Below are 12,142 nucleotides of genomic sequence, written 5' to 3' on the forward strand. Positions count from 1 at the left end.
CCCTCCAAAACTTGTCCCTACGTACTAATTTTTACCCAACGAAACAGTGGGATTGGCCGTCACATTATAACACCCCCCACGGCTGAAAAGGCGGGTATGTTTGGTGTGTTACGTATTAGAATTTCGAATTAGTCCGAAGCCGAGTTAACTGATAATTTAAATGTAGTAGTTAAATTGTACTTTGGATTTGGTATTTAAATATATTTGCCAACAAGATTGATACACACCGTTTTCGTTTTTAACACGTACGATTTAATATATATACATAACAGTACAATTTACAATAACAATTATTACAAATAGTTATTACAAACAAAGATTTATAAACAAAAGTTTCGCAAACTTACAAACAATGTAAAGTCTTCTTTCTAGTCCCGAACTTCCTTGATATCTTATCGAGGGCTTACGATGAGCGAGATAATTACGAGTTGATGTAGACACGATTTGCTGGGAAGCTAGCTAGCTTTGTCCGTGGCCACACACGCTGTTTTCCACGATGAATTTATATAATGTTTTCGTAAAAATACTAATGTTCGATGAGAATCCACTGAAGTTAAATGAGCTGTAATGTTCGCATTTTGTAAATGCTCCTGGTCTAATATTTTAAACTTTCCGATTGATAAGCGTTATAAAAATCACAGTCATAGCTTTCGAACTTTATAGCACACTGACTATAGTGAACTACTAATAGACACTCTCCTTGGCGCGTGACATCGGTTATATTTATAGCCGTGGGAAGGTTTTCTAGAAAATTCCGTCTTACGTAACAAACATTACTGAGCTACATTTAAACGTTTACGTATATACATATATTGTTGATTCTTACTGTCGAGAATCTTCTACAACTTTGAAGAATAGGCGGGAGTTTCGCAATACATATTTAACACTTACGGGCTACGCATGTTTTAAAATATAAACTTTATCTAAACAACGTTCATATTAAAATAAATACATAACAACAAATTCGTTACAGGTGGGACGGGAATTCGAGCCCGCGACCAAACCACTTGGCAAAGCTATTATACGGTACGTAAACATAAACAACATATGAAAATAATTTTGGGATGTTTAATTGTTTTTAATTTAGCACAAAGCTACACAATGGGATTTCTGGGCTCTGCCCACCATGGGTATCGAAACCCGGTTTCTAACGTCCGAAGACATACCGCTGTGTCACTGGGGGGAATTTTAGGATGTATTTATTCAAATATTATAGATGTGATCGTAAGTAAAGTTCAAAATAAAGAAATTTCGCTTTACGTTATTTAACACTATAGCATTAGTATTGGCTGCATTTTATCAAACTGAAAGTACACATATGAAACGAACTTTCGTCAAAACTATAAACAACAGTCAATAAAGATAACTTTTGCCATAATCAAAACTTAAATCGCATGTTTTCAATCGGGGTGTAAATCCCGGGGAGGATGGGCATCTATCCCCCAGTTTCCGTCGAGTGTGGGATGACCAATAATATCCCCCCCCAAAAAAATTTTATTGCTGCAAAATGGTGAATGGACCAGTAAGTCTAATAATGAATCTATTACTACTCTGTCTTCATACTTTTAATTTACTCCTCCCCCACATACATGTACATTATCATCCCCTCATTTCCTACAACAAAGTTACGCCCTTGTTTTAATACGTGTTACTATTAATTTTCCCCCATATTTTTAAAAATGGCACTACTCTTATTCATCGTCATCCATTACATACTGTTAATACAATGCTAGTTATATATGCTTAAAAATGTGCCCTTGGATACATTTGTCTATCTAAATTGAATATAAGTATAATTACATAAGGCTGTTTATAACGGACGAAAACTTCCTTCTTATAAACTGGAATTACGTATTTATATTTTGTACATTTTTTAGAGAACGATGAAAACATGGATTCTCATATTTACGATGTTCCCTTTCCTGTACCAATTCCTTCAATTTTCGGCAACTTAAATGATGTGTCCATTACAAAGTCTGAAATGGTTAAAAGACGTGGGCACATAGAATCTCATTACCTGGAAATGGAAGCTGACTATAAATCTCAATATTCAGGTAAGATGTAACTTGTAAATATTGGCTTTACTGAGTGAAGTAAAGGAAGTGATTATATATAAATGTAGCATAACACATTTAAGGAATTGCAAAGTAATAATTTCAGTTAAATAATTGATTCATTATGATCAACTAATTTAAATATACGCAATAAAACTTTTCTGATCAAACCCATTGTACAAGATTTAATAGTTTTATATTTTAAAAGGAATATTACTTCAAAGAAAAAGAAATAAAAATGATTATATTATTTGTTTGGATATTATTAAGTGAAAGCTACACAATGGGCTATCAATGTTCTGCCCATTGTGGGTATCGAAACCCGAATTTTAGTGCTAAATGATTAAATTAGTAACAATTTGCTCCTAATACCATTAAACTTCAGTAATCTTAAGAAAAACTGAGATTGAGTTACTTTTGTTACTTTAATACAAAAATCAAAGTTTTGCAAGCTTGATAAAGTGAGTTGTAACTTTGAATGGATTTTTAAAGATATTATGAACACAGCGTTCTTGATAAAACTAATTCTTCGAATTATTTCCATTTAACTAAGATACCAGCAGAATAGGTTGATACTAGCATTATTAAAACCTTTTTAAGAATTTGGATTTAAGTACATACTAACTTGCGTGACATTTTTAAATTGAATAAAGTTTATACAGAACCAATTTAGTAACTGTTGTAGAATATAACTCTGGAAAACGACCAGCAATGTACATTTGTATTTGTTTATTTGTTGATTAGAAGCCTTCTTTCTGTATAAAATATGCAGATGTATGCGTATATACATAATTTAAATAGCCTGTTTATTTGAGAAGGGAAAAAATAACTAAGGCAAACCTATAAGGTTTGACCATAAGGAGACGCCATATTAAAGTAACTTTAATGACTCAATTTTACCTAAAATGATAAAGCTTGATTTAGGTTTGAACTAAGCAACAAACACATCTATATATATAAGAGAAAAGTCTATGTTTATTTGCTTGCTTGTTTGTCCGCCGCTTTCACTGCGCATGTCACTCCACTCATGTGAAGGTGCGCAAAACGACAATTTTTTTTTATATACGCGTCTATCGTCTTCTCACAGAACCGGTAATTTTATCGTTAACGTATACATTACACGATTAAATTGTATGCCGACTTGACATTTTTTGGTAAGTTTGAGTTAACATTTAATTTAGTATATAGCATTATAGGCCTATTTAGTTCTAGATCATTAACTATACATCTACTAATGCATCATATATTTAACCATACACACACACACACACACACAAAAGCAAACAGTAGGCCTAGCCTATAAAATAAAATTATGCCGTCTACCACAATATAGACTATGTGAGAAGAGTAAGGCTTAAATTATAATACTCATTGTGCACAATGAATGAGATTAAAATCAGCTCAGAATAACTGGTAGAGCGCTTGAATGAGGTGGAAGATGGGTTGAACCTGGAAATTGTATATATTTTTATTACCATTAGAATAGGCAGGCCTATTTAGTTATAGATTATAAATATTAATTATATATCTACTAATATGTCATATATTTAACCTCACACACAAAATAAATGTGTGCAGAATTAAAATGTTGTGTGTGAAAAAGCAAACAGTAAGCCTAGCCTATAAAATAAAATTATGCTGTCTACAAAAAAATAGACTATGTGAAAATAGTAAGGCTTATATTATAATACTTATTGGGTAAAATAAGATTAAAGTAAGTCAGCGAATGTATTTTATTCTACTTTTTCTCTCCCAGTTGTTCAATACCTGAAAGTGGATTTCTTTTCTTTCGACATATTATAAAGTACAATATTGCATTTTGTTTGTAGTATATTTCATACATCAATGTCATAATGTAAATACAGTATCACATTCATAAAAATATATTAAATTTACATTAAAGCAAATTTAACATAATATTACATACATATTTATGTTTGAAATTTTAATATTTGAGGAGGGATGACGGGGGATAGGGGAATAGAGCTAGGCTTATCCTGTTTTCCAGAAAGGGTACCCACAGATGTATAAGATATATATTCTTCATAAGGGCATATTTATCCTTGCCAGTGAAGGAAAAACAAAAAACATCGTTCATAAGATAGCCCTTATAGGCTCGTCATTTAGTTTCATAAATCAAACTTAAGGTTTTTTTTTTCATAAATACACCAAATATTTTTTACCTATAGAAATATGGAATGGGGTAACAGAAAAAGTAGGATTGTTGTTGTTGTTTTCAAAAACCCAGGGAACCCTGGATAACGCTGCTAGTTTCTGATAAAACACAAAGAATCATAGAAGAAACGTTTTTCATATATCAGGATGTGTCAAAGATGAAAAATATAAGAAAAGTATATTTTCTAAAAGTGGAATGTGATTGGAAAGTACAAATACAAACTGGGATATTTAGAAATTCGTAACACTAATAACAAAAATTTGAACTTTATTTACAAGGAGACATTGTAACATCAAACAAATAATTATTTTTTCTAATCAGAGGTTGATTTGACCTGCCTTTGTAGAACTTAGAGCACTTACATACTTTTAAAAAACACTAAAGAAGTAAATGACAAAGACAGTAAAAAATGGCACAGCTTAGAAATACGTAAAAAAGCATACTTTTCGTAAACAAAAATTATTTTACATACGAACATATTTGAGAGATATGCGGAACTTTATGCAAAGAGTTATAAAGACCACAAAAAGCTTAAAAGTTAAATAACGAGCTCCTGCAAACATGAAACTTGGCATTTAAGCAATCACTGTACCTACACAATTGCATGTTTACAGGCTTTTGCAAGCTTCAACAAAGATATATATATATATATATAACAACTTAAAAAAGATAATGCTAATTCATTCAACGAAGGAGCTTGTTATCGGTGGAGATTGGTTTGTCATAATTAGACGTTTTTTTAAAATAATTGTACACTATTGAATGAATAGGAAAATTATCAGAGGATCAATAATTTTGAGTATCAATGGCGTTATGAAAAATACGGTATAAATCATTTTGAATTTAGAAGTAAATGAATTTGATAAAATATTCGTCTAAAAAATCAATATTTAGAGACGAGTTCTCCTTTCTTCTTTTTTAAATCAGAGAAGTTGGTGCCACAAGATAAGGTTATTTTAGAGAATGGAAAAGAAAGACCTGATGAAATTGCGGAAGACAGGGAACCAAAACTTAGTAGTCCACCTTTAGAACCTTCGATCACAGGTACGTCATTGTTGAATTTACTAAAATCTGTTTCGAGGTCATCTTTAACATATAATAAGGTTTGGTAATTAGTATATATTTTTTGTCATTTCAACAGTTGACATGATACATTTTTCAACGGACATAAGAAAAGTGCCTCAGTAAGACTTCTGTAAGACTAATGTTTGTGGTCATGACAAAAGAAAACAGTAGAAAAAAATTTATATTTTTCTTGGATACACTTGAAGTTAGGTATAAGACCTAGCGCTTCAGAGAACCGTCTGTATATTTTTCAAAGTCCACCGAGGCTAGTTCAATGACTTCATAACTCTCTTTGACGAAATAAACTGTTCTTTTTACCTCTTTCAATTCCGTTAGTCTCACTCTAATATATCAACCGTTAGGCCTTCCGCTTCTACGATGATTAACTTTGCGTTTAACTTTTCTTTGGCCGAATTCCTTCTCGTCTACTATGCCTTTGTTTGACTGTCTACTTTTCCAGCTCATCTCACACTATTTATATGTTTATTCCTTAATCGTCCGCTCGATATATCCTCGGCATCAATACATTTCACGCGACATTTCATAATCTCGACATAAATGAGTTATAAATACAATGTACGACTCTTACCAATTTATGTAACTGAACTTGTCATAATATTTACTTTAAAATAATTGCTTCTAACTCTCTTGCTATGATCAAAACTAAACAATCATGAAATATTCACTCATAAAATAAATTAATCAATAATATCTACACTAAACATTGTTTTATATCATGACAATAACGATCCCTACATTTGTCATGAACAGCGACTCTAAACTATCGAATAAAGGTAATTTATCTCGATAATGTTAATTTACTTCCTGAGCAAATGTCATCATATTTAACTTGTTTCACAATACAGTAATAATTTATTGTTTGTTTTAATTTCAGATGAAATGTCTAATCAGCATGGGGTAATTGTTCCAAGCACCGGACACTCTGAACTCTTGGACATTTTGGAGAGTTACAAAAGAGGAGCAAAATTTTCAGAAGTGGAGCAGATGTTTCGTGAGTGGCAAATGTGTCACATTGTGCCGTCTAAAAAATCCATAGTGAGTTTATGTACCAGTCTTTAAACCATTGCTTCACATCGTTTATTTATTTTGCTCATTATATTTATATATCTAAACTAACAATTGGAATTATTAAATTTCGCGAACTGCTTAATGTTTCGTACTTTATTAACTGTTCAGGTTGTTAAGCTTAACGAAATAACAGTTTAGGCCTGTTGGACTTTATTAACTACTTAGGCTACTGTACTTCACGAACTAACTGATTAGGTTGTTATACTTCGTAAGGTATCTCCCTAGGTTTTTATGTTATTGTACTTTATAAATATGATATACGAACAACAAAGGACCATTTATTCGTTCAAGGCTGTCTCTGTATCGTCAATTTTAAGAAAAAATAAACACATAATCCTCCCCTATTTTTCATGAAATTATCGATGTGCATTTTGAACTGTTGTAAAATGTAGGCCTCCACTACTAACTATAGCGATTCACTTCGTATAACAAGCACCTTGTTAGAAAAATAAAGTTGTCTTAAATGAAAGCTGGCCTGACTTTTCCAAATCTTAAACTTGTCTTCTGGTCTTTATAATATAGCACAAAGAAATCAAAGGCCTTTATCCAAGCGATTCCCTCGTATAACATTGAAACCTCAATGGGATCACCTGTTACCCTTTTTCTCTTAAGAGAAAAGAAGTTAAGAGATCTTAAACTATCTCCATTAGATAACCCTTTAATCCCCTGAATCCTCCTACTATAGCCCTCTTTTGAAACCTTTCTGGTGACTCAATATCCTTTCTTAGTAAATTAAGAGAACTAAAACTGTAGACAGTATATAGAGATCATTTTCTCTTTTGATTTGTAATCAAAGTTTCTATAAATACATCCTAAGTTTCTATTAACTTTACTACAAACAACATAGCACACTGTCTCGATGGCTTATCCACGAATGTGCTAAGATCTCTTTTCTTCAGTTAAATTATTGAATGGATTCCCATCCATATTAAACGTGTAATACAGATTATGAAAACAAAAATGCATTGTCTTGCATTTACTATAATTAAAGGTCATTTGCCAGATGTTTGTCCAGCTAACCAATTGATCCAATTTATTATGTAGTATATTAATTTTTTGGTACAACTAGAGAGTGTAATGCCATCTGCAAACTATATTATTTTTTAATTATGCCCTAATCAATATGACTAATGTAAGTAAAAAAAAAGGCCCAAGTGCTAACTCCTGAGATACTTCACTAGTCACAATGGTCCAGTTTGAGTGGACCTCATTAAAAACAATGTTTTGCTTTCTGTCAACCAAACAATGTCATTTTCTTAACTAATCTTTTGTGTGGCATCTTGTCAAAATCTTTATGAAAATATAAGTACAGCAACTCGCATATTTTCCAACATCCACATAAAACGTAACATCTTTGAAAGAAAAGGTTAACAGATTAGTAATGGAATAATTCGGTTTTGGGAATGCATGTCAATTATCCTTTATAATATCATATCTTAATAGATGATTTTTAAAGTTTCTTTTATCAAAGTCTACAGAGTTTTCCCACTACAGAAGTAAGACTAACTAGTCTTAAATTTCTAAGGCAATTCTTATCAAGTCTCTTAAAAATAGTAATAACATTAGCCATTCTACAAATCTCGGACACTTGTTCAATGTCTATTTACCAACCAAAAATGAAAACACAGGCTTGTATATCTGATCCTTGATCTTCTTTAAAGCCTTGGAAAAACATTGTGTGACCCTGCTGTTATATCTATTTTTAATCTCCCAGTCTTTCATTTTACAACCAGGGTATTAATATCTACATAATTCAAATCAGTCCCAGTATTTACCATAGAATGCTCAGGGTCAAGACTATTGTTAACATCTCTTCTGAAAATAGAAGGGAAGAAAATATTTAAAAGCTAAGTCATCTCACAGTCTTCATTAAAAAGTTTGCCATCAGCATCCTTTAAGGGCCCAATCCCTATTTTAAGATTTTGTTTACTTTTAACGTACATTAAAAATCCTTACAGTTACTTTTAACATTATCAGAAAGATGTTTCATATAAGCCCTTTTGGATTTCCTAACATCTGTTTTGACCAAGTCCATAGCCTTTCTATAGTTCTGTAAGCATTCCATCTATCTATCCATTTAAAAAACCTCTTATATTTATGGTATTTATCCCTAATTTTATCCTTTATATCTTTATGTTTGAACTTCTCTGTTATTCTTTTCCAATCTTAGGATCATTCTGACCTTGAGATAAAAACAGTTATACTTAGAAAAAAATATTTCAGATCTCTCCTACATCATCTTTAACCTTATTATCTCAACTTTCTAATGTAATGATAAATATTGTCTCGTGGTCTCAAAGTTGACTTTTTGAAAATTAGGAACTAAAATTTCTTTTTTTTTATCTCAATATGTAGAAACACATCAAATCTAATTATGCCATGATCTTCTTCCGTAAATGTTCTCTTTATTCACCTCTTGCAGCAACATCCTCATTAGTGGTTAACAGTAAGTCTAAAATGGCATTTCATCTGGCTGGTTCTCTGAAAAATTGACATTTAAAACCATTCTGTATCACACCAAGAAACCTTTTTCTTTACTTGATTTCATACAATCCCAATCAGTAGATCTAAAATTAAAGTCTGCCATAATTGTTGCATCGGTATTCTTATTACTAACAAGTCTAACCTCATTATACAATTTCTCATTGAGATGATCTGTTTGAGCGGGTGGCCTATAACATGTTATACTGGCAATTAATATCATTCTACCCTCCAAACCCAAATAGATTCAACCTCTTGACTATCACTTTTAATGTCTTCATTTCCAACAAGATGTAGTTCATCCCTTATATAAGGAGTCAAATCTAACCCCTCTTTTAACAAGGTCTATCATTAACAAATAACTTATAACCTGGAGTTTTAAAATAACTTCTATTATCATTATTCTTTAAATATGACCACTTTTTAATAATTCCCACTACATCATAAGTTTCCATTTCAAGTTGAAGTTTGAACTCAACTATCTCGTTCTTTATACTACAAGTATTAAAATAATAGCCCCTAAACTTATCATTAAATACGACAGACCTGTCTTTAAAACTATTATTTAACAGCTTTTTATGATCTAAATTACTTGGGTTGTTGTAATCCAAAACTAATTACTTAGGTTGTAATCCAAAACTAATTACTCAGGTTGTTGTAATCCAAAACTCATTATTGACGTTATTGGTATACTCGATAACAGGGAAACGAAATGCTTGAGTTGTTGTGATACTCCCTAGAGAAAAACGAAATGCTTGCCTTGTTACTGTTATAATCCATTACATGGAAACAAAAGGTTACAGTTTTATGCTCCACACAACAGAGAAACGAAATGCTGGAATTGGTGTGATATTCCTTATCAAGAAAACATACTTCTCAGACTGTTATCATTCATAGCAAAACAAAATTAACTGTTGTAAATAAGATATGTCAGATTGTTAAATTTTATGTTATATAGAAAGGAACTAACTGTGGATTTCGTAATTCTCCACACGAAAGAAAGGGTCAGGTAAGTTAACCCTTTCGTAATCAGGCATTTCGTGTTCTCAAGAATTATAAAAAAAGGAAAACTTGGTGAAATGTTAAATATTTATATTTGATTGATTTAATGTATATTTTAATTAAGAAATAACCTACAAACTATATATTATTGGAATTAGTATGAAATCCGTTATCAAAGTACACCCATATGGTCCCTTATTGTAATAAAAACGGCTGTCATACAAAATAGGACCATTATGGTCCCTCATTGGAATAAAAATAGCTGTCATACCAACTAGGCTCTCATGGTCCCTTATTGAAATAAAAATAGCTGTCATACCAACCAGGCTCTTATGATCCCTTATTGGAATAAAATCGCTGGCATACCAAGTAGGCCCTTATGGTAAGCAATGGATTAATTATACTTCTAGCAAGTATATTTCCTAAAATTATACCTAGCAAAATATACTGGTTTTATACAAGTGTAAACAGTTTCAATTCTTTGCTTTTATACTTATTATTTATATGTATTGGATTTTTCTTTTAAGGTTTTTACTACTCTAATCTTGAAACTTAACTAATTAAAATAGTAGTCAGGACTACGTTATATATACATGAAGAAATATTTTTCTGATGAAAATACAGGAGATACTGAAAAAGCTTCGCGAGATTTACAAAAAATCTGAGAAGCAAGGGTGCAGCAGAAAGGAATCAAAGACCTTTTGTGAGCTTCAGAACACTTTTACTTCAAAACTTGGTCGAAGGCAAATTATTTTAGCTCAGGTAATGAATTGGTAGTCACATTTTCGATACATTGTAATAAAAAAATAAATATGTAGATTGGATTTGTGATATAATTTTTATAATAATTACGTAAAGAGCACAATATTTTAAAATGTGTGTATAAAACAACATAAAATATTTGGATTTCACCTTCTATGACAGGAACAAAAAATACATATAAGTTAATTTTTGTTGAAAAGCAAAATTAGCAGCCATTCTGCTACATATTTATTATTACTTGTTTTATAAGTAACAGTACGTCTGTGATTAGGATTCATTTCAATAACTGATGCATTCTTAAATAACAATCGAGACTACGACGAATATTAAGTTGCCGAACAATACAAGCATAATGGAAATTTTATATAGAGAACTTACTACATGTTTATAAAACACGTTTGCCTGTTTACTTCTCTATATAAAATTTTCATTGTGCTCATAAATCTCGTTGTTGGTCAATATACTACTGTTGTTAGCTTAAATGTGTTTCCGTATACAAGTTCTACATTCAACACTGTGTCATCTACCGGCAAGAATGTTAAACATTTATGGTTCTGCGACACACATGTAACTTTTTAATTTGCTATTAACACAGACTTGCTATAGAGAGTGAAAAAAATATCATAAAAATGCATTCATTATTCATTGGATGACTGAATTATTATAGTAAAATTAGTAATGTTTTGTTATTCACCAAAGAATAAGTATACTCTGGTATTGACTTACTTCAATTTCCATTATCTTTCAAGGGTCAACAAAGCAGCAAGGATAGCAGAATATCTGATGGAGCTATCCTAGCGACGGAAAACGAAAAAATTCGATCACAGCTTCTCAGTTCCTCATCATTTACTAGCAGCTCTAGTAAGTAGAACAATACATGTTCCGTCTGTAGTTAAAATAATGAATTATGTGAAACAGCAGAAAATATAATGAACAAGAAACATAACTTATCACGTGTACAAAAGGTTATCTTTGCTTTAAATACGTTTGAAGTTTCAACCGTAAACATTAATATTGAAAAATCTTGAAGTTTATCATAATTTAATCTCCAACCTGTTGGCAGCTAACTGTACCACAAATGTTTTACTCCATGAACATAAACTGCCTCCCGATGGGACAGCGGCAAGTTTACGGGCTTACAACGCTAAATTCCGGGATTCGATTCCCCGCGGTGAACACAACAGAATAGCCCAATGTGGCTTTGATCTAAAAACAAACAAATAAAAACTAAATTATCTTACAATTCAATTAAACCAGTCTGCTTTAAGAAAAATAAAACAAAGATTAATGTCGAAAGTGTGAATGAAATGCAGTTTAGTATTCTAAATAGTGACATTCCAGAATCATTCAGTTAACTTCCACTTCATTTGTAAACGTTACCAGGTTCGTCGTCAGTGGACGGTGTTAGCATCTTGAGTACCTACGACAGCGAAAATGATTCTGGGGATGATGTGGTTTCCTCTCAGGTGGGTATATATACCAAGTGTGTCACTAACTCTCAGGTGGGTATATA

The 12,142-nt window shown here is 31.6% G+C and overlaps 1 protein-coding gene across 1 annotated transcript in view; it reads left to right on the plus strand.

Annotated features, from left to right (window-relative positions):
- The window catches only part of LOC106460337, a 50,137-nt gene that overhangs the window by 31,072 nt on the left and 6,923 nt on the right, over window positions 1-12,142 (plus strand). The window contains exons 7-12 of the mRNA XM_013920064.2: window positions 1,878-2,054; window positions 5,158-5,274; window positions 6,191-6,351; window positions 10,492-10,629; window positions 11,379-11,490; window positions 12,013-12,095. Of these exons, the coding sequence (XP_013775518.1) occupies window positions 1,878-2,054; window positions 5,158-5,274; window positions 6,191-6,351; window positions 10,492-10,629; window positions 11,379-11,490; window positions 12,013-12,095 (788 nt within the window). The remainder of the gene's footprint in view (window positions 1-1,877; window positions 2,055-5,157; window positions 5,275-6,190; window positions 6,352-10,491; window positions 10,630-11,378; window positions 11,491-12,012; window positions 12,096-12,142) is intronic.

Source organism: Limulus polyphemus, unplaced genomic scaffold (assembly GCF_000517525.1).
Source record: "Limulus polyphemus unplaced genomic scaffold, Limulus_polyphemus-2.1.2 Scaffold1, whole genome shotgun sequence".
NCBI classification, from domain to species: domain Eukaryota; kingdom Metazoa; phylum Arthropoda; class Merostomata; order Xiphosura; family Limulidae; genus Limulus; species Limulus polyphemus.